Source organism: Nerophis ophidion, linkage group LG02, assembly GCF_033978795.1.
Source record: "Nerophis ophidion isolate RoL-2023_Sa linkage group LG02, RoL_Noph_v1.0, whole genome shotgun sequence".
Lineage (NCBI taxonomy): Eukaryota > Metazoa > Chordata > Actinopteri > Syngnathiformes > Syngnathidae > Nerophis > Nerophis ophidion.
Window position 1 is genome coordinate 84,617,963 of NC_084612.1, and position 23,791 is coordinate 84,641,753.

Here is a 23,791-nt window from a genome sequence, read left to right on the forward strand (position 1 = left end):
TTTGAAAATATTAAATACTGTATGTAGACCTGACCTAAACAAATACATCACACACACACACACACACACACACACACTCACACACTTGTATTTGTTACCTTCTTGAGACCTGAGAAAAATGCCTCCCTCTTCAGGAGCAGCCTTTCTAGACATATAAAGAAGTGTATTCACAACATGAATAATATATAAATACTATGCACATATAAAGCTTGTGAAAAACGAGTTGGAATTTTTCAAGACAAAGGTCACAATTTCGCAAGAAAAACCGAACATTTGTGCAAAATTGTGATAAAAGTTGGAATTTTACTCAAGAGTCGCAATTTTACAAGACAAGCTTAAAATGTTGGCAATTTTATGAAAAGAGTCGTCATTTTACTCGACAAAAACCACAATTTTATAAGAAAACGTTGAAATTTTGGCGACCTTATAATAATAGTCCTGCGATTGTCCTGGTCCACGTCTTGAACCATCTCATATTCTGGTTTTGTTTCTGTTTTGTTATCATCCTGTGTTGTATTCGACGTCTTTGGTTCCCGGTGGCACTTCCTGTTTGGTTTCTGTTGTCATGGTTACTCATTTAGTGTCGCCTGTTTCTTGTTTGTCGTCACGCACCTGATTTGATTAATTATCTGGTTATTTAAGACCGCCCTTGTTTGTCATTCGTTCTTGGACTCTCGCAACTGACGCCGCTCTTCCAACATTGTGGTAAATCTATTTTTGTATACTTGTTAGCTTCCATGCTATTTTGTTTGTTTATGTCCCTAGCTTCTACGCTAGCGCCTTTTGTTCTTTCTAGCTCCCAAGCTAGTTCTGTTGGTTTTTGCTTAGTGCCTTTGTGCAAGTGTTTTTGTTCTTTGTTTGTTTTATTGTATAAATAAATTCTCATCCCTACCCTCACGCTGTGTTCCATCTTCCGCTGCACCCACGAGAGAACAACTCGTCACCACGATGCCACAGAGACGTCACAGCGATGAGGTTGCGACTTGTCCGGGGTGTACCCCGCCTTCCGCCTGATTGTAGCTGAGATAGGGACCAGCGCCCCCCGCGACCTCAAAGGAAATAAGCAGTAGAAATGGATGAACGGATGGATAATAATAGTCGGATTTTTACTTGGCAAAATGACGACAAAAGTCGTCATTTTACTCCAAAAATGTCACTGTTTTACAAGAACAACAAAAGAATTGGCAATTTTGTGATAAATGTCCTGCGATGAGGTGGCGACTTGTCCAGGGTGTACGCCCTCTTCTGCCCAATTTTAGCTAAGATAGGCACCAGCGCCCCCCGCGACCTCAAAGGGAATAAACGGTAGAAAATGGATGGATGGATGGAAAATGATGACAAAAGTCGTCATTTTACGCAAAAAATGTCACTGTTTTACAAGAACAACAAAAGAATTGGCAATATTGTGATAAATGTCCTGCGATGAGGTGGCGACTTGTCCAGGGTGTACCTCGCCTTCCGCCCGATTGTAGCTGAGATAGGCACCAGCGCCCCCCGCGACCCAAAAGGGAATAAGCGGTAGAAAATGGATGGAGGGATGGATTTTTACCTGGCAAAATGACGACAAAAGTCGTAATTTTACTCAAAAAGTTTCACTGTTTTACAAGAACAACAAAAGAATTGGCAATATTGTGATAAATGTCCTGCGATGAGGTGGTGACTTGTCCAGGGTGTACACCCCCTTCTGCCCAATTTTGGCTAAGATAGTCACCAGCGACCCCAAAAGGAATAAGCGGTAGAAAATGAATGGATGGATGGATTTTTACCTGGCAAAATGACGACAAAAGTCGTAATTTTACTCAAAAAATTTCACTTTTTTACAAGAACAACAAAAGAATTGGCAATATTGTGATAAATGTCCTGTGATGAGGTGGCCACTTGTCCAGGGTGTACACCCCCTTCCGCACAATTGTAGCTGAGATAGGCACCAGCGCCCCTCGTGAACCCAAAAGGGAATAAGCGGTAGGAAATGGATGGATGGAGGGAAAATGACGGCAAAAGTCGTAATTTTACTCAAAAAATGTCACTGTTTTACAAGAACAACAAAAGAATTGGCAATATTGTGATAAATGTCCTGCGATGAGGTGGCGACTTGTCCAGGGTGTACCTCGCCTTCCGCCCGATTGTAGCTGAGATAGGCACCAGCGCCCCCCGCGACCCAAAAGGGAATAAGCGGTAGAAAATGGATGGAGGGATGGATTTTTACCTGGCAAAATGACGACAAAAGTCGTAATTTTACTCAAAAAGTTTCACTGTTTTACAAGAACAACAAAAGAATTGGCAATATTGTGATAAATGTCCTGCGATGAGGTGGTGACTTGTCCAGGGTGTACACCCCCTTCTGCCCAATTTTGGCTAAGATAGTCACCAGCGACCCCAAAAGGAATAAGCGGTAGAAAATGAATGGATGGATGGATTTTTACCTGGCAAAATGACGACAAAAGTCGTAATTTTACTCAAAAAATTTCACTTTTTTACAAGAACAACAAAAGAATTGGCAATATTGTGATAAATGTCCTGTGATGAGGTGGCCACTTGTCCAGGGTGTACACCCCCTTCCGCACAATTGTAGCTGAGATAGGCACCAGCGCCCCTCGTGAACCCAAAAGGGAATAAGCGGTAGGAAATGGATGGATGGAGGGAAAATGACGGCAAAAGTCGTAATTTTACTCAAAAAATGTCACTGTTTTACAAGAACAACAAAAGAATTGGCAATATTGTGATAAATGTCCTGCGATGAGGTGGCGACTTGTCCAGGGTGTACCTCGCCTTCCGCCCGATTGTAGCTGAGATAGGCACCAGCGCCCCCCGCGACCCAAAAGGGAATAAGCGGTAGAAAATGGATGGATGGATGGATTTTTACTTGGCAAAATGACGACAAAAGTCGTAATTTTACTCCAAAAATGTCACTGTTTTACAAGAACAACAAAAGAATTGGCAATATTGTGATAAATGTCCTGCGATGAGGTGGCCACTTGTCCAGGGTGTACGCCCCCTTCTGCCCAATTTTAGCTAAGATAGTCACCAGCGACCCCAAAAGGAATAAGCGGTAGGAAATGGATGGATGGATGGATTTTTACTTGGCAAAATGACGACAAAAGTCGTAATTTTACTCCAAAAATGTCACTGTTTTACAAGAACAACAAAAGAATTGGCAATATTGTGATAAATGTCCTGCGATGAGGTGGCGACTTGTCCAGGGTGTACGCCCTCTTCCGCCCAATTTTAGCTAAGATAGGCACCAGCGCCCCCCGCGGCCCCAAAGGGAATAAGCGGTAGAAAATGGATGGATGGATGGATTTTTACCAGGCAAAATGACGACAAAAGTCGTAATTTTACTCCAAAAATGTCACTGTTTTACAAGAACAACAAAAGAATTGGCAATATTGTGATAAATGTCCTGCAATGAGGTGGCGACTTGTCCAGGGTGTACGCCCCCTTCTGCCCAATTCTGGCTAAGATAGTCACCAGCGACCCCAAAAGGAATAAGCGGTAGAAAATGGATGGATGGATGGATTTTTACTTGGCAAAATGACGACAAAAGTCATAATTTTATTCAAAAAATGTCACTGTTTTACAAGAACAACAAAAGAATTGGCAATATTGTGATAAATGTCCTGCAATCAGGTGGCGACTTGTCCAGGGTGTACGCCCTCTTCCGCCCAATTGTAGCTAAGATAGGCACCAGCGCCCCCCGCGACCTCAAAGGGAATAAGCGGTTGAAAATGGATGGATGGATGGAAAATGATGACAAAAGTCGTAATTTTACTCCAAAAATGTCACTGTTTTACAAGAACAACAAAAGAATTGGCAATATTGTGATAAATGTCCTGCGATGAGTTGGCGACTTGTCCGGGCTGTACACCCCCTTCCGCCCGATTGTAGCTAAGATAGGCACCAACGCCCCTCGCAACCCCAAAGGGAATAAGCGGTAGAAAATGGATGGATGGATGGATGGGTGATAAATGTCAGAATTTTATATGACAAATTTTGCATAAAAAGTAATAATTTTACATTAAAAAGGAATAATTTTGCATTAAAAAGGAATAATTTTACATTAAAAAGGAATAATTTGACGAGAAAATATGGCAATATTACAAAAACTGAAAGAGTATGAGAAATTGTTCCCAATTTTATACGAAAAAAGTCGACACATTACGAGAAAAAGTCTGATTTTAGTAAAAAAATTATAATTAAGTATTCATTATTTACTTCAAGTTATTACAGTATGTCTCTATGTACATATTTATTTTTTACTTTTTTGTATTAATTTTGGCCAAAGGGGGCGCATTTCAATTTCTTACACACACTTGTTATTTCATATGTTGACCAGAGGGGGGATATCCTTTACAGACTGATGTGGCTTTTTGATGCAGTACCGCCTGAGGGATGGAAGGTGGGTAATATCATGGCTTACGTGCAGTGATTTCTCCACATTCTTTGAACCTTTTGATGATATTACGGAGCGTAGATGGTGAAATCCCTAAATTCCTTGCAATAGCTGCTTGAGAAATGTTGTTCCTAAACAATTTGCTCAGGCATTTGTTGACAAAGTGAGCATTCCTCAACTATCCCTCTCTTTTTTGCCACTTGTGCCAGCTTTTTTGAAACAGGTTGCAGGCGTCAAATTCTAAATGAGCTAATATTTGCAAAAAATAACAAAGTTTACCAGTTGGAACGTTAGATATATTGTCTTTGCAGTCTATTCAATTGAATATAAGTTGAAAAGAATTGTCCAGGGTACACCCTGGACAAGTCACCCCCTCATCGCAGAGCCAACACAGATAGACAGACAACATTCACACACTAGGGACCATTTAGTGTTGCCAATCAACCTATCCCCAGGTGCATGCCTTTGGAGGTGGGAGGGGCCTATCCCCAGGTGCATGCCTTTGGAGGTGGGAGGGGCCTATCCCCAGGTGCATGCCTTTGGAGGTGGGAGGGGCCTATCCCCAGGTGCATGCCTTTGGAGGTGGGAGGGGCCTATCCCCAGGTGCATGCCTTTGGAGGTGGGAGGGGCCTATCCCCAGGTGCATGCCTTTGGAGGTGGGAGGGGCCTATCCCCAGGTGCATGTCTTTGGAGGTGGGAGGGGCCTATCCCCAGGTGCATGTCTTTGGAGGTGGGAGGGGCCTATCCCCAGGTGCATGTCTTTGGAGGTGGGAGGGGCCTATCCCCAGGTGCATGTCCTTGGAGGTGGGAGGGGTCTATCCACAGGTGCATGTCTTTGGAGGTGGGAGGGGTCTATCCCCAGGTGCATGTCTTTGGAGGTGGGAGGGGCCTATCCCCAGGTGCATGTTTTTGGAGGTGGGAGGGGCCTATCCCCAGGTGCATGTCTTTGGAGGTGGGAGGGGCCTATCCCCAGGTGCACGTCTTTGGAGGTGGGAGGGGCCGAACCCCCAGGTGCATGTCTTTGGAGGTGGGAGGGGCCTATCCCCAGGTGCATGCCTTTGGAGGTGGGAGGGGCCTATCCCCAGGTGCATGCCTTTGGAGGTGGGAGGGGCCTATCCCCAGGTGCATGTCTTTGGAGGTGGGAGGGGCCTATCCCCAGGTGCATGTCTTTGGAGGTGGGAGGGGCCTATCCCCAGGTGCATGTCTTTGGAGGTGGGAGGGGCCTATCCCCAGGTGCATGTCCTTGGAGGTGGGAGGGGTCTATCCACAGGTGCATGTCTTTGGAGGTGGGAGGGGCCTATCCCCAGGTGCATGCCTTTGGAGGTGGGAGGGGCCTATCCCCAGGTGCATGTCTTTGGAGGTGGGAGGGGCCTATCCCCAGGTGCATGTCCTTGGAGGTGGGAGGGGTCTATCCACAGGTGCATGTCTTTGGAGGTGGGAGGGGCCTATCCCCAGGTGCATGTCCTTGGAGGTGGGAGGGGTCTATCCACAGGTGCATGTCTTTGGAGGTGGGAGGGGTCTATCCCCAGGTGCATGTCTTTGGAGGTGGGAGGGGCCTATCCCCAGGTGCATGTTTTTGGAGGTGGGAGGGGCCTATCCCCAGGTGCATGTCTTTGGAGGTGGGAGGGGCCTATCCCCAGGTGCATGTCTTTGGAGGTGGGAGGGGCCTATCCCCAGGTGCATGTCTTTGGAGGTGGGAGGGGCCGACCCCCAGGTGCATGTCTTTGGAGGTGGGAGGGGCCTATCCCCAGGTGCATGTCTTTGGAGGTGGGAGGGGCCGACCCCCAGGTGCATGTCTTTGGAGGTGGGAGGGGCCTATCCCCAGGTGCATGTCTTTGGAGGTGGGAGGGGCCTATCCCCAGGTGCATGTCTTTGGAGGTGGGAGGGGCCTATCCCCAGGTGCATGTCTTTGGAGGTGGGAGGAAGCCGTAGTCGAACCCACGCAGTCACGGGGAGAACATGTAAACTCCACACAGAAAGATCCCCAACCTGGGATTGAACCCAGGACTACTCTGGACCTTTGTATTGTGAGGCAGACGCACTAACCCCTCTCCCACCGTGAAGCCCCCCCCCCTCTCTCTCTCTTTCTCTGTCTATATGTATATATTATATGTGTGTATATATATTATATATGTGTATATATATTATATATGTGTATATATATTATATATGTGTATATATATGTATATATTTATATATTATATGTCTGGCTTGCCACAGTTTGTTTGTGTTTTAGTTTTTCCTGTGTGTTTAGTATTTCCTGTCCTTAGTTCCTGTCAGCACTCTTATTTTGGTTCAGCTTTCTGTTTGTCTCCCTGAGTGCTTTTGATTCCCCTCAGATGCGGCTAATTGGCACCTAGCCACACCTGGTGTCAATCAGCCTGATCTTATTTGCACCTGCTTTGTCTTCCAGTCAGTGCTGGATTATTGTCTTGTCGATGTCACTTCTTGTCGCTGCATCGTGTCGTATCTTCTCGAGTCAATGCAGCTTTGCGGTAAGTTATATTTAGTTAGAGGTTTTTAGCTTTCTGTCTTTTGTTCCCTGCTTCCAGTTTGTTTTCTTAAGTACGACTTCTATTTCCTGCTAGATACCTGCTAGATTCCACGCTAGGCCTTTTTGTTTGTTATCCGCCCACGTGCGCGCTTTTTGTTTGTACCCTTTGTTTGGTTTTGTTCTAGCATTTTATATTAAATCATGTTTTCTCACTCTATGCCTGCCTCCATCTCTGCAACTTGGGGTTCGTCAACAACAAACTCTGACATTGTGTGTGTGTGTGTGTGTGTGTGTGTGTGTGTGTGTGTGTGTGTGTGTGTGTGTGTGTGTGTGTGTGTGTATGTATGTATATATATATATATATATATATATATATATACATACACATACACATAAGTTTATAAACTTATACTACTTAAAAGTATATACAACAGAAAAAAGAGGTGGAAAAAGACTGAACACTACTTTAAAAATGAAACAGAACCTGTTGGGGCTTGTGCAGCCCTTTGAGACACTTGTGATTTAGTGATATATAAATAAACATTAATTGATTGATTGATTGATTGATTGATTAACTAACCCTAAAAACAATTAAAATAATGCACACTGGGAAAATATAAATTAAACAAATGTAAAACACTACAAAAAAGAAAAAAAAACATTATCACGGGAAAAAAATAAATAAAAAAGGAAAGAAAAATAACACTAGAAAAAAAAGAAAAAAGGGAAGGAAAAAATGACACTAGAAAAAAGAAAGAGAAAGTAATAACCATAGAGATAAAAAAAAGAAAAAAAGAAACAATGCTAGGAAAAACAAAGAAAAAAGAAAAAATAACACTAAAAGAAAAAAGAAGAAATAACAAACACCAGAGAAAAAGTACACACACACACATTTTTTTATTTTTATTTTTTTTTAGTGTTAGTTCTTTTATTCTTTCTTTTTCTCTGGTGTTTGTTATTTTTTCTTTTTTCTTTTAGTGTTATTTTTTCTTTTTTCTTTATATATATATATAAATATATATATATACATATATATATATATACATACACACACACACACATTTTTTTTATTTTTTTGTGTTAGTTCTTTTATTCTTTCTTTTTCTCTGGTGTTTGTTATTCTTTCTTTTTTATTTTAGTGTTATTTTTTCTTTTTTCTTAGTTTTTTTCTAGCGTTGGTTCTTTTTTCTTTCTTTTTATCTCCATGGTTATTACTTTCTCTTTCTTTTTTCCAGTGTCATTTTTTCCTTCTCTTTTTTCTTTTTTTTCTAGTGTTATCTATTTTTCTTTCCTTTTTTTATTTTTCTCGTGTTAGTGGTTTTTTTTTTTTCTTTTTTGTAGTGTTTTACTTTTGTTTAATTTATATTTTCCCAGTGTGCATTATTTTAATCCTTTTTAGGTCAATCAATCAATCAATTAATGTTTATTTATATATCACTAAATCACAAGTGTCTCAAAGGGCTGCACAAGCCCCAACAGGTTCTGTTTCATTTTTAAAGTAGTGTTCACTCTTTTTCCACCTCTTTTCTCTGTTGTATATACTTTTAAGTAGTATAAGTTTATAAATGTTCACATGCATACAGTTTCAATATAAAAACATCACTTATTTAACAAATTTTCTTTTTACAACATCACTGAAAAGGAGTAGGAAGAAGCAGAGCTTAATTAATCCTAATTATTCTCAATTTCAAAGCAATGACTTGCACTTCCTGTTCTCATGTTGTAACAACATTTAAATCAATGAGTTGCAATACAACTCTGAAATAAAAAAGACAGATTGACAAGAGTGACTTTATAGAATAAGATGATGTCATTTTCAATAAGCTTCAAGTAGTTCATCAGGATTCTTCCTCCAAGCTACTTTGAGTTTGTTCCTTCTCTCTTTTCTTGGTCTTGTTGTCGTTTTCCTTCGTTTTGTTGTCGTCTTCTTCCTCGCAGGCGGAAGGTTGCACAGTTTGCAGCGGAAGCGAAATGGAACGCGGCCGAATTCACTGCCTGGCAAACATTGACCTCTGCTGCCATCTAGTGGCCATTAGTGGAAATTACAAAATAATTATCGCTCGTTTCGTGATGACCGTTCTCATACGACCTTAAAAAATCCGACCTTTGACTTTAGAAACGGACAAATGTTTTTAGAAAACCTTGAAAATGTTCAAAACTAAAAAAATACAAAAAACATTGGCACTTCCTGTGTGTCAAAATGTTGTACAATAACAAACGTTCATCCTAAAAGTGGAAATGCTCAGCAACCAGCTGATTGAAGCAGATTTGTAACACACACACACAAACACACACACACACACACACACAGGAAGTGTGTTTTTTTTTAAGAGTAGCCAGATGTTGTCTGACCTTTTAAATCCACAAGTTTCCACCCCTTGTCCTGTTGTGTTAAAGTCCTACTGAAAGCCACTACTAGCGACCACGCAGTCTGATAGTTTATATATCAATGATGAAATATTAACATTGCAACACATGCCAATACGGCCGCTTTAGTTTACTAAATTGCAATTTTAAATTTCGCGCCGAAATATCCTGCTGAAAAGTCTCGGTATGATGACGCGTGCATTTTAGAGGACATTTTTTTCCAGCATCGTTCCCAGCTATTAAGTCGTCTGTTTTTCATCGCAAAATTCCACGGTATTCTGGACATCTGTGTTGCTGAATCTTTTGCAATTTGTTCAATGAAAAATGGAGACGTCAAAGAAGAAAGCTGTAGGTGGGAAGGGGTTTATCGCGGTCGTCTTTAGCAACACAAACACAGCCGGTGTTTCATTGTTTACATTCCCGAAAGATGACGGTGAAGCTTTTTACTATAGAACAGAGCGGTCAAGCGAACACGGTTCCCTAGCACATGTCAACCGGCAGGTTTCGGTGAGAAAATGGTGGTAATAAGTCGGCTCTTACCGTAGACATGAGCAGAGAGCTTGCGTAGTTCCTCCCACACGAGTCAAAGAGGCAGCTACGGACTCTCTTGCCTCCTCCCACCGGCCGCCCCCGACCGCCAGATGCTTCCACCGTGGAGGAAGGGAAAAAGAAAAAAAAATCTCAGCCCAGCCCCACCAGCTGCCTTCGCCTCGTCAAGAAACGTCGCTTCCCTCTGAGACACTGGCTGTCACCCCTCCCCCTGCTGTGCCAAATTCCGTTGATAAAAGTGTCAGGTTTACACCACTTTCTTGCCGTACACTATTGCTATTTGATCGGACCATACAAACACAAAGTAGAGTGTATTATGCAGCGATCATTTCGAAAGATCGTGTTCCAATCGGGACCGAACTTCAGGTTGTACAGGTACGACCACATAATCTCACTAAAATACTAGTAACACAATAAGCAGGTAAGGGATTTTCCAGAATTATCCTAGTAAATGTGTCTAATAACATCTGAATCGCTCCCACTGCCGCCTTTTTTTTCCTTCTTTCTAACCCTTCACTCTCACTTTCCTCATCCACGAATCTTTCATCCTCGCTCAAATTAATGGGGAAATCGTCGCTTTCTCGGTCTGAATCGCTCTTGCTGCTGGTGGCCATGATTATAAACAATGTTCGGATGTGAGGAGCTCCACAACCCGTGACGTCACAAGCACATCGTCTGCTACTTCCGGTACAGGCAAGAATTTTTTATTAGCGACCAAAAGTTGCCAACTTTATCGTGGATGTTCTCTACTAAATCCTTTCAGCAAAAATATGGCGAAATGATCAAGTATGACACATAGAATGGACCTGCTATCCCCGTTTAAATAACCTGCTGTCCCCATTTAAATAAGAAAATCTAATTTCAGTGGGCCTTTAAATAATGCTTCAAATTATGTCATATGGCACACATAATTATTAATTGCAATTTGAAATCTAAGTGACATGCGCAGTCAATATTTTAGTTAAGACTATTGTGCCGCGTATTCCCCATTTTTTAGAATGACTTTTGTACTTCTGGTCCATTTTCGAGGCTAGTAAATGTTCTTGCTGGATTGTGTTTGTTATAATGTGTGTTTGGCAATTATAAATGAGTATAAATCAATAAAAATAGCAGCCAAAAAATTTAAATAAATACATGCAAACATTAAAAAAAAGGGGATTTGAAATTGAAAAATAAAAGTTTGGTTTGCAAGTCTTTCGTTTGTAATTTTCTTTTTGAGTTAACAAATTATATTTTTTGGTAATAAATATTTGTTTTAGTCACACATATTTATTTGGGTGACAAATATCTGTTTTGGTTACAAATGTATTTTTTGTCATATAAATATGTGATGTAAATATAAATATTTGTTTGTGTTGCAAATATGTTTTTTTTAAATACATATTTGTTTTGATATTTATTTTGGTTACAAATCTCTTTTTTGGTTACAAATGTATTTTTTGTCGTATATTTGCAACACAAACAAATATTTATATTTACATTATATGTTTATGTTTTTTAAAATACATATTTGTTTTGATTACAAATTGTGGCAAGTAAACAAAACAAGTAAAACTTCAAAAAATAAAAAAAATTAAAAAACAGAATGTTTTTGTATGAAAATATTTTTTACAAATTTAAAATCATTTTTTGGGTTTGTAAATATTTTGTTTGTAATTTTCCTTTTGAGGTTAAAAATTATATTTTTCGGTAATAAATGTTTGTTTTGGTCACAAATATTTATTTTGGTTACAAATCTCTGTTTTGGTTACAAATGTATTTTTTGTCATATATTTGCAACACAAACAAATATTTATATTTACATTATATGTTTATGTTTTTTAAAATACATATTTGTTCTGATTACAAATTGTAGGAAGTAAACAAAACAAGTGTAACTACAAAAAAAAAAAAAAAAAATAAAAAACAGAATGTTTTTGTATAAAAAATATTTTTTACAAATTTTAAATCATTTTTTTGGTTTGTAAATATTTTGTTTGTAATTTTCTTTTTGAGGTTACAAATTATATTTTTGGGTAATAAATATTTGTTTTGGTCACAAATATTTATTTTGGTTACAAATGTATTTTTTGTCATATATTTGCAACACAAACAAATATTTATATTTACATTATATGTTTATGTTTTTTAAAATACATATTTGTTCTGATTACAAATTGTAGGAAGTAAACAAAACAAGTGTAATTACAAAAAAATAAATAAAATAAAAAACAGACTGTTTTTGTATGAAAATATTTTTTACAAACTTAAAATAATTTTTGGGGTTTGTAAATATTTTGTTTGTAATTTTCTTTTTGAGGTTACGAATTATATTTTTTGGTAAGAAATATTTATTTTGGTTACAAATATCTGTTTTGGTTACAAATGTATTTTTTTGTCATATATTTGCAACACAAACAAATATTTATATTTACATTATATGTTTATGTTTTTTAAAATACATATTTGTTTTGATTACAAATTGTGGGACGTAAACAAAACAAGTGTAACTACAAAAAATAAATAAAATAAAAAACAATGTTTTTGTATGAAAATATTTTTTTTAATTTTTTAATAATTTTGGGGGTTTGTAAATATTTTGTTTGTAATTTTCTTTTTGAGGTTACAAATTATATTTTTGGGTAATAAATGTTTGTTTTGGTCACAAATATTTATTTTGGTTACAAATCTCTGTTTTGGTCACAAATGTATTTTTTTTCATATATTTACAACACAAACAAATATTTATATTTACATGATATGTTTATGTTTTTCAAAATACATATTTGTTTTGATTACAAATTGTGGGAAGTAAACAAAACAAGTGTAACTACAAAAAATAAAAAAAATAAAAAACAGAATGTTTTTGTATGAAAACATTTTTTACAAATTTAAAATCATTTTTGGGGTTTGTAAATATTTTGTTTGTAATTTTCTTTTTGAGATTACAATTTATATTTTTCGGTAATAAATGTTTGTTTTGGTCACAAATATTTATTTTGGTTACAAATCTCTGTTTTGGTTACAAATGTATTTTTTGTCATATATTTGCAACACAAACAAATATTTATACTTACATTATATGTTTATGTTTTTTAAATACATATTTGTTTTGATTACAAATTGTAGGAAAGAAACAAAACAAGTGTAACTACAAAAAATAAAATAAAATAAAAAACAGAATGTTTTTGTGTGAAAATATTTTTTACAAATTTAAAATCATTTTTTGGTTTGTAAATATTTTGTTTGTAATTTTCTTTTTGAGGTTACAACTTATATTTTTTTGGTAAGAAATATTTGTTTTGGTCACAAATATTTATTTTGGTTACAAATCTCTCTTTTGGTTACACATGTATTTTTTTTCATATATATTTATACAATATAAATATGATACAAATAGAAATATTTGTTTTTGTCGCAAATATATATATTTTTTATAAATATTTGTCGTAACCAAAAAAAAAAAAAAAGATTTACACCCAAAATGTTTTCGTATGGAAATATTTTTTGTAGATTTTAAATCGATTTTTTTTGTTTGCAAATGTTTTGTTTGTAATTTTAAATTTTCTTTTTGAGGTTACAAATTATATTTTTTGGTAGTTTGTTTTGGTCACAAAAAGTTTTTGGGGTTACGAATGTATTTTTTGTAATTTTTTCTTGGTTACAAATGTAATGGTTTTGGTAAAATATAATATAAATGCATAATACAGAGATAAATATTTGTTTTAGTTGAAAACATATTTTTTTAAACACTTTTTTTTTTATTACAAATTGTTGTAACCCACCAACAACAAAAATATTTACAACCAAAAGGTTTTATGTGTGAAAATATTTTTTTTATACATTTCAAATCCATTTTTTGGTTTTCAAATCGTTTTTTGTTTATTTGCATGAAAAGAAGTCATATAAACATTCGGGATGCGATTGACGGTGATCCTAAAGGACTATTAGCATTAAAATTAAAATCTAATAATAATCAAAAATCAACTTTTTCTGTATATTTTGTTCTATTTCTCAACATTTTTGCAGTTTTTTAAGATATCGTTTCAACAATGGCAATAAAAAACAAGCAGCAGGCTGTTTTGTGTGTTTTAACGTAATTGGTTCTTAATATGTGACGACTAGGAATTTTTAAAATAGTTTTAGTTAATTAAAAAAGTGTTTTTAGCTGCCATTTAGGGTCATTTTAGTCAGAGTAGGACAACAACGTGCTTGTGTGCGTCATCAACAGCGGGCGGGGCTTAAATAAGGGGCGTGGCTTGTGTCGCCGTGGGCGTGGCTTACGAAGCAAAGGTCGTGTGTGATGCGAGCGACTTTCCAGCATTTGTTCGGAAGGTGAGCTCGCACTCACCTGTCGGGAACTTTGACGTCGACTTCGACTTTTTCTCCATCTTGGTTGATCCAACATGGCGGAGACGCTTTTACACAACAACCCCAAGGACGCGCGAAAAGACGGAAACCATTTCAGAAAGGTGACTTTTTTCTTCTTCTTCTTGTTTCCTCGCGTCTTGACGACGTCACGCTCATCTGCTCGCTCGTTTGTTGGCAAACAATCAATGAAGTCGACTTTTGTTCATGTCAAAAATAATCGCTTTGGTGAGACGTTCAAATGCTGCGTTCGGGGATAATCACACGTGCTGCGTTCAGGGACCGTCATCGTCCAGTTGCTCCAACTCCAGCTACAAACATTAGCTTGTGTTCATAGTTGTCTTATTAAATAACACATGTTGTAATGTGTGTGTGTGTGTGTGCGCGTGTGTGTGTGTGTGAACAATCAGTGTAGTTGACTTGGTTTACGTTGAATAAAAATAAATTGTGAGGCTGTCCTTACTATATATGTGACGTGGTGCGTTCAGGGACCATCATCGTCCAGTTGCTCCAACTCCAGCTACAAACATTAGCTTGTGTTCGTAGTTGTCTTATTAAATAACACAAGTTGTACTGTGTGTGTGTGTGTGTGTGTGTGTGTGTGTGTGAACAATCAGTGTAGTTGACTTGGTTTATGTTGAATAAAAATAAATTGTGAGGCTGTCCTTACTATATATGTGACGTGGTGCGTTCAGGGACCATCATCGTCCAGTTGCTCCAACTCCAGCTACAAACATTAGCTAATAACACAAGTTGTACTGTGTGTGTGTGTGTGTGTGTGTGTGTGTGTGTGTGTGTGTGTGTGTGAACAATCAGTGTAGTTGACTTGGTTTATGTTGAATAAAATCAAATTGTGAGGCTGCCCTCACTATATATGTGACGTGGTGCGTTCAGGGACAATCATCGTCCAGTTGCTCAACTCCAGCTACAAACATTAGCTTGTGTTCATAGTTGTCTTATTAAATAACACATGTTGTAACGTGTGTGTGTGTGTGTGTGTGTGTGTGTGTGTGTGTGAACAATCAGTGTAGTTGACTTGGTTTATGTTGAATAAAAATAAATTGTGAGGCTGTCCTTACTATATATGTGACGTGGTGCGTTCAGGGACCATCATCGTCCAGTTGCTCCAACTCCAGCTACAAACATTAGCTTGTGTTCGTAGTTGTCTTATTAAATAACACAAGTTGTACTGTGTGTGTGTGTGTGTGTGTGTGTGTGTGTATGTTCACACACACACACACACACACACACACACACACACACACAATCAATGTAGTTGACTTGGTTTACGTTGAATAAAATCAAATTGTGAGGCTCCCCTTACTATATATGTGACGTGGTGCGTTCAGGGACCATCATCGTCCAGTTGCTCAACTCCAGCTACAAACATTAGCTTGTGTTCGTAGTTGTCTTATTAAATAACACAAGTTGTACTGTGTGTGTGTGTGTGTGTGTGTGTGTGTGTGTGTGTATGTTCACACACACACACACACACACACACACACACACACACACACAATCAATGCAGTTGACTTGGTTTACGTTGAATAAAATCAAATTGTGAGGCTCCCCTTACTATATATGTGACGTGGTGCGTTCAGGGACCATCATCGTCCAGTTGCTCAACTCCAGCTACAAACATTAGCTTGTGTTCGTTGTTGTCTTATTAAATAACACAAGTTGTACTGTGTGTGTGTGTGTGTGTGTGTGTGTGTGTGTGTGTGAACAATCAGTGTAGTTGATTTAGTTTACGGTGAACAAAAATAAGTTGTGAGGCTGCCCTTACTATATATTTATTATATATTTGACGTGCTGCGTTCAGGGACTATCATCCAGCTACAAACATTATCTTGTGTTCATAGTTGTCTTATTAAATAACACAAGTTGTATTTTGCATATGTGTGTGAACAATCAGTGTAGTTGACTTGGTTTACTTTGAATTAAAATAAATTGTGAGGCTGCCCTTATCATATATGTGACGTGGTGCGTTCAGGGACCATCATCGTCCAGTTGCTCCAACTCCAGTTACAAACATTAGCTTGTGTTCGTAGTTGTCTTATTAAATAACACAAGTTGTATTGTGTGTGTGTGTTTACACACACACACACAATCAGTGTAGTTGACTTGGTTTACGTTGAAGAAAAACCAATTGTGAGGCTGCCCTTATTACATATTTGACGTGGTGCGTTCAGGGACCGTCATCGTCCAGCAGGGAATTGACCGCTTGTGTTTAATTTCCTCAGACCAAAAATGTGATGAGAAGTAGAATGTTTTAAAACAGCAATCATTCTCAACACAAGCATATTGACAATAATAAAAAGGGACAAGCGGTAGGAAATGGATGGATGGATGTTAGTGAGAGCATCATGTCTGCTGTTTATTTCATACCACTGTCAGCCACAGGCGTGTGTGTGTGTGTGTGGGGTGGGGGGGGGTGAGAGTGTGTGTGTGTGTGTGTGGGGTGGGGGGGGGGTGAGAGTGTGTGTGTGTGTGTGTGTGTTTCTTGCATTAGATGATAGGAGTGTTTTACTTTTATCTGATATCTGAAGGATGTGTGTCGTGATTGACAGGAAACAGGAAGTGCGTTAAAATTCCATTTCTAGCTTTGTGGGGACCATTTTTGTAGAATATTAGTGTGTGTTTCAGTGACTGTTCTTCTAGAATATTAGTGTGTGTTTCAGTGACTGTTCTTCTAGAATATTAGAGTGTGTCTCACTGACTGTTCTTCTAGAATATTAGTGTGTGTCTCACTGACTGTTCTTCTAGAATATTAGTGTGTGTTTCACTGACTGTTCTTCTAGAATATTAGTGTGTGTCTCACTGACTGTTCTTCTAGAATATTAGTGTCTCACTGACTGTTCTAGAATATTAGTGTGTGTTTCACTGACTGTTCTTCTAGAATATTAGTGTGTGTCACTGACTGTTCTTCTAGAATATTAGTGTTTGTTTCACTGACTGTTCTTCTACAATATTAGTGTGTGTTTCACTGACTGTTCTAGAAATTAGTGTGTCTCACTAATTGTTCTTCTATAATATTAGTGTGTGTTTCACTGACTGTTCTTCAAGAATATTAGTGTGTGTCTCACTGACTATTCTGGAATATCAGTGTGTCTCACTGACTGTTTTATAATATTAGTGTTTGTTTCACTGACTGTTCTTCTAGAATATTAGTGTGTTTCACTGACTGTTCTTTTAGAATATTAGTGTGTGTTTCACTGACTGTTTTTCTAGAATATTAGTGTGTGTTTCACTGACTGTTCTTCTAGAATATTAGTGTGTGTTTCACTGACTGTTCTTCTAGAATATTAGTGTGTGTTTCACTGACTGTTCTTCTAGAATATTAGTGTGTGTTTCACTGACTGTTCTTCTAGAATATTAGTGTGTGTTTCACTGACTGTTCTTCTAGAATATTAGTGTGTGTTTCACTGACTGTTCTACTAGAATATGTGTGTGTGTGTTTCACGGACTGTTCTTCTAGAATATTAGTGTGTGTTTCACTGACTGTTCTTCTAGAATATTAGTGTGTGTTTCACTGACTGTTCTTGTAGAATATTAGTGTGTTTCACTGACTGTTCTTCTAGAATATTAGTCTGTGTTTCACTGACTGTTCTTCTAGAATATTGGTGTGTGTTTCACTGACTGTTCTTCTAGAATATTAGTGTGTGTTTCACTGACTGTTCTTCTAGAATATTAGTGTGTGTTTCACTGACTGTTCTTCTAGAATATTAGTGTGTGTTTCACTGACTGTTCTTCTAGAATATTAGTGTGTGTTTCACTGACTGTTCTTCTAGAATATTAGTGTGTGTTTCACTGACTGTTCTTCTAGAATATTAGTGTGTGTTTCACTGACTGTTCTTCTAGAATATTAGTGTGTGTTTCACTGACTGTTCTTCTAGAATATTAGTGTGTGTTTCACTGACTGTTCTTCTAGAATATTAGTGTGTTTCACTGACTTTTCTTCTAGAATATTAGTGTGTGTTTCACTGACTGTTCTTCTAGAATATTAGTGTGTGTTTCACTGACTGTTCTTCTAGAATATTAGTGTGTGTTTCACTGACTGTTCTTCTAGAATATTAGTGTGTGTTTCACTGACTGTTCTTCTAGAATATTAGTGTGTGTTTCACTGACTGTTCTTCTAGAATATTAGTGTGTGTTTCACTGACTGTTCTTCTAGAATATTAGTGTGTGTTTCACTGACTGTTCTTCTAGAATATTAGTGTGTGTTTCACTGACTGTTCTTCTAGAATATTAGTGTGTTTCACTGACTGTTCTTCTAGAATATTAGTGTGTGTTTCACTGACTGTTCTTCTAGAATATTAGTGTGTGTTTCACTGACTGTTCTTGTAGGATATTTGTGCGTTTCACTGACTGTTCTTCTAGAATATTAGTCTGTGTTTCACTGACTGTTCTTCTAGAATATTGGTGTGTGTTTCACTGACTGTTCTTCTAGAATATTGGTGTGTGTTTCACTGACTGTTCTTCTAGAATATTAGTGTGTGTTTCACTGACTGTTCTTCTAGAATATTAGTGTGTGTTTCACTGACTGTTCTTCTAGAATATTAGTGTGTGTTTCACTGACTGTTCTTCTAGAATATTAGTGTGTGTTTCACTGACTGTTCTTGTAGAATATTAGTGTGTTTCACTGACTGTTCTTCTAGAATATTAGTGTGTTTCACTGACTTTTCTTCTAGAATATTAGTGTGTGTTTCACTGACTGTTCTTCTAGAATATTAGTGTGTGTTTCACTGACTGTTCTTCTAGAATATTAGTGTGTGTTTCACTGACTGTTCTTCTAGAATATTAGTGTGTGTTTCACTGACTGTTCTTCTAGAATATTAGTGTGTGTTTCACTGACTGTTCTTCTAGAATATTAGTGTGTGTTTCACTGACTGTTCTTCTAGAATATTAGTGTGTGTTTCACTGACTGTTCTTCTAGAATATTAGTGTGTTTCACTGACTGTTCTTCTAGAATATTAGTGTGTGTTTCACTGACTGTTCTTCTAGAATATTAGTGTGTGTCACTGACTGTTCTTCTAGAATATTAGTGTTTGTTTCACTGACTGTTCTTCTACAATATTAGTGTGTGTTTCACTGACTGTTCTAGAAATTAGTGTGTCTCACTAATTGTTCTTCTATAATATTAGTGTGTGTTTCACTGACTGTTCTTCAAGAATATTAGTGTGTGTCTCACTGACTATTCTGGAATATCAGTGTGTCTCACTGACTGTTTTATAATATTAGTGTTTCTTTCACTGACTGTTCTTCTAGAATATTAGTGTGTTTCACTGACTGTTCTTTTAGAATATTAGTGTGTGTTTCACTGACTGTTCTTCTAGAATATTAGTGTGTGTTTCACTGACTGTTCTTCTAGAATATTAGTGTGTGTTTCACTGACTGTTCTTCTAGAATATTAGTGTGTGTTTCACTGACTGTTCTTCTAGAATATTAGTGTGTGTTTCACTGACTGTTCTTCTAGAATATTAGTGTGTGTTTCACTGACTGTTCTTCTAGAATATTAGTGTGTGTTTCACTGACTGTTCTTCTAGAATATTAGTGTGTGTTTCACTGACTGTTGTTCTAGAATATTAGAGTGTGTTTCACTGACTGTTCTTCTAGAACATTAGTGTGTGTTTCACTGACTGTTCTTCTACAATATTAGTGTGTATCTCACTGACTGTTCTTCTAGAATATTAGTGTGTGTTTCACTGACTGTTCTTCTAGAATATTAGTGTGTGCTTCACTGACTGTTCTTGTAGAATATTAGTGTGTTTCACTGACTGTTCTTCTAGAATATTAGTGTGTGTTTCACAGACTGTTCTTCTAGAATATTGGTGTGTGTTTCACTGACTGTTCTTCTAGAATATTAGTGTGTTTCACTGACTGTTCTAGAAATTAGTTTGTCTCACTGATTGTTCTTCTAGAATATTAGCGTGTGTTTCACTGACTGTTCTTGTAGAATATTAGTGTGTTTCACTGACTGTTCTTCTAGAATATTAGTGTGTGTTTCACAGACTGTTCTTCTAGAATATTGGTGTGTGTTTCACTGACTGTTCTTCTAGAATATTAGTGTGTTTCACTGACTGTTCTAGAAATTAGTTTGTCTCACTGACTGTTCTTCTAGAACATTAGTATGTGTCACTGACTGTTCTTCTAGAATATTAGTGTTTGTTTCACTCACTGTTCTTCTAGAATATTAGTGTGTGTCTCACTGACTGTTCTTCTAGAATATTAGTGTGTGTTTCATTGACTGTTTTATAATATTAGTGTTTGTTTCACTGACTGTTCTTCTACAATATTAGTGTGTGTCTCACTGACTGTTCTAGAAATTAGTGTGTCTCACTGATTGTTCTTCTATAATATTAGTGTGTGTCTCACTGACTATTCTGGAATATCAGTGTGTCTCACTGACTGTTTTATAATATTAGTGTTTGTTTCACTGACTGTTCTTCTAGAATATTAGTGTGTGTTTCACTGACTGTTCTTCTAGAATATTAGTTTGTGTTTCACTGACTGTTCTTCTAGAACATTAGTGTGTGTCTGACAAACACACATGTCAGACTAACACCTGCAAAAGACATCTCTGAAAAGGGCAAAGCTCTCTTTATTCTTCCAACCTGCTGCTCTTCATCGACTACTGTGATGCTACTTTTTCGCTCAGTGTGACCTGTGACCTATGACCTCACCTGATGATAATAATGCTACTTTTAGCTCAGTGTGACCTGTGACCTATGACCTCACCTGATAAGATGCCTCTGTGGGTTTCATTCAGAACTTGCAAAGTGTTTCTGGCTGCTGGATGACTCAAGTAGGTCCACCCTTTTTTTTTTTCCCAAAGAAGCAATGACTCACACTCTGACGTAGGGGACACTTAATTAGGTACACACGTCATGCTGATATTGTGCTTGGTGACCAGAGAGAGTACATGCACACTAAGTACTCACATGACTTCACACTAGTTTAGTGCTTGGTGACCAGAGAGAGTACATGCACACTAAGCACTCACATGACTTCACACTAGTTTAGTACTTAGTGACCAGAGAGAGTACATGCACACTAAGTACTCACATGACTTCACACTAGTTTAGTACTTGGTGACCAGAGAGAGTACATGCACACTAAGTACTCACATGACTTCACACTAGGTTAGTACTTGGTGACCAGAGAGAGTACATGCACACTAAGTACTCACATGACTTCACACTAGTTTAGTACTTAGTGACCAGAGAGAGTACATGCACACTAAGTACTCACATGACTTCACACTAGTTTAGTACTTGGTGACCAGAGAGAGTACATGCACACTAAGTACTCACATGACTTCACACTAGTTTAGTACTTGGTGACCAGAGAGAGTACATGCACACTAAGTACTCACATGACTTCACACTAGTTTAGTACTTAGTGACCAGAGAGAGTACATGCACACTAAGTACTCACATGACTTCACACTAGTTTAGTGCTTGGTGACCAGAGAGAGTACATGCACACTAAGTACTCACATGACTTCACACTAGTTTAGTACTTGGTGACCAGAGAGAGTACATGCACACTAAGTACTCACATGTGTCAGAGTTATTTGTTGATGAACCCCAAGATGCAGAGACGGAGGCAGGCATAGAATATGAAAACATGATTTAATTAAAACTAAACAAGAACAAACAAAAAGCATGCACGTGGGCGGAATAACAAACTAAGGGAGCTAGCACTGGAAGCTAGAAAACAAAAAGGAACTTTAGCATGGAAGCTAGTGGATAGCAAACAGAAAAAACTGGAAACAACTAATGCTAACAGGAACAGCTTACCGCTACGACGACCAGGACAAAATGTAGCATGACAGGTAGTACCTGTAACAAAACGACACGACAAGAGTGACATGTGGCAACGACAACACAATGATCCAGAAACTGACACAAGACAAAGCAGGTACAAATAGGAGCGGGCTGATTGGCAACAGGTGTGGCCAGGTGCCAATCAGCCGCAGCTGAGGAGGAACACAGCACTCAGGGAACAAGACAGGAAGCTGACAAAATAAGAGCACTAGACAGGAACCAAAGACAGGAGATACTAAACACAGAGGAAACAGACAAATGCGGAGGAAAAAACTAAAACATAGACAAACTGTCAGGGGAAAGCCTGACAACATATTTAATTATAGTTATTGATATATGTTTAAATATGTTACGATTGCATTGAATGAACTTGTGATGTAATGATGTTGTTAATGTTTCAAGTGTGCATTGTATTCAGTCAGAGGATTTCAACAAGGTTTGATAAACAAAATGATGTATTGACATTTTACAGATGTTACAGCACACTTAAGTTAACAGTAGACACTAAAAGCACATACTCAGACCTCATTATTGTCCAATTAACATACTCCTCTAATTCTTTATAGCTAATGATGTTAATGGTTGATTATAATTGCAAAAAGAAACCACACCAAAGGCGTCCTTATTGTCTGCTCACAAGTGTCAGACATTGTCCGTGTGTGTTTTACTCTTGGAAACATTCATCTGTGTTCCAACACGTTCACCCTCGCACGTTAAGAGCTTTTATCAACTGTTGCCAGCGATCCATAGCGCTCATTTTCTTGATAAACGAGTTGGGAAATTGTGTTAGATGTAAATATAAACAGAATACAATGATTTGCAAATCCTTTTCAAGCCATATTCAGTTGAATATGCTACAAAGACAACATATTTGATGTTCAAACTCATAAACTTTATTTTTTTTTTGCAAATAAATAACTTAGAATTTCATGGCTGCAACAGGTGCCAAAGTAGTTGGGAAAGGGCATGTTCACCACTGTGTTACATCACCTTTTCTTTTAACAACACTCAATAAACGTTTGGGAACTGAGGAAACTAATTGTTGAAGCTTTGAAAGTGGAATTCTTTCCCATTCTTGTTTTATGTAGAGCTTCAGTCCTTCAACAGTCGTATTTTACTCTTCATAATACGCCACACATTGTCGATGGGAGACAGGTCTGGACTGCAGGCGGGCCAGGAAAGTACCCGCACTCTTTTTTTTTTTTACGAACCTACGCTGTTGTAACACATGCTGAATGTGGCTAGGCATTGTCTTGCTGAAATAAGCAGGGGCGTCCATGGAAAAAGACGGCGTTTATATGGCAGCATATGTTGTTCCAAAACCTGTATGTACCTTTCAGCATTAATGGTGCCTTCACAGATGTGTAAGTTACCCATGCCTTGGGCACTAATGCACCCCCATACCAACAACTTTGCGTCGACAACAGTCTGGTTGGTTCGCTTCCCTTTGGTCTGGATGTCGAATATTTCCAAAAACAATTTGAAATGTGGACTCGTCAGACCACAGAACACTTTTCCACTTTGTATCAGTCCATCTTAGATGATCTCGGGCCCAGAGAAGCCGGCGGCGTTTCTGGATGTTGTTGATAAATGGCTTTCGCTTTGCATAGTAGAGCTTTAACTTGCACTTAGAGATGTAACAACTAACTGTATTTATTGACAGTGGTTTTCTGAAGTGTTCCTGAGCCCATGTGGTGATATCCTTTCGAGATGGATGTGGGTTTTTGATACAGTGCCGTCTGAGGGATGGAAGGTCACGGTCATTCAATGTTGGTTTCTGGCCATGCCGCTTACGTGGAGTGATTTCTCCAGATT

At 37.9% G+C, this 23,791-nt stretch overlaps 1 protein-coding gene across 2 annotated transcripts in view; it reads left to right on the forward strand.

Annotated features, from left to right (window-relative positions):
* Window positions 1–14,075: 14,075 nt before the first annotated feature.
* The window catches only part of rhpn2 (rhophilin, Rho GTPase binding protein 2), a 140,658-nt gene continuing 130,942 nt past the window's right edge, over window positions 14,076–23,791 (forward strand). Inside the window, exon 1 of one of the 2 annotated variants that reach the window (XM_061892601.1) lies at window positions 14,076–14,251. In XM_061892601.1, coding sequence (XP_061748585.1) covers window positions 14,186–14,251 — 66 coding nt within the window. In that variant the 5' untranslated portion in view covers window positions 14,076–14,185. The remainder of the gene's footprint in view (window positions 14,252–23,791) is intronic. The other variant, XM_061892608.1, reaches the window with a different exon arrangement.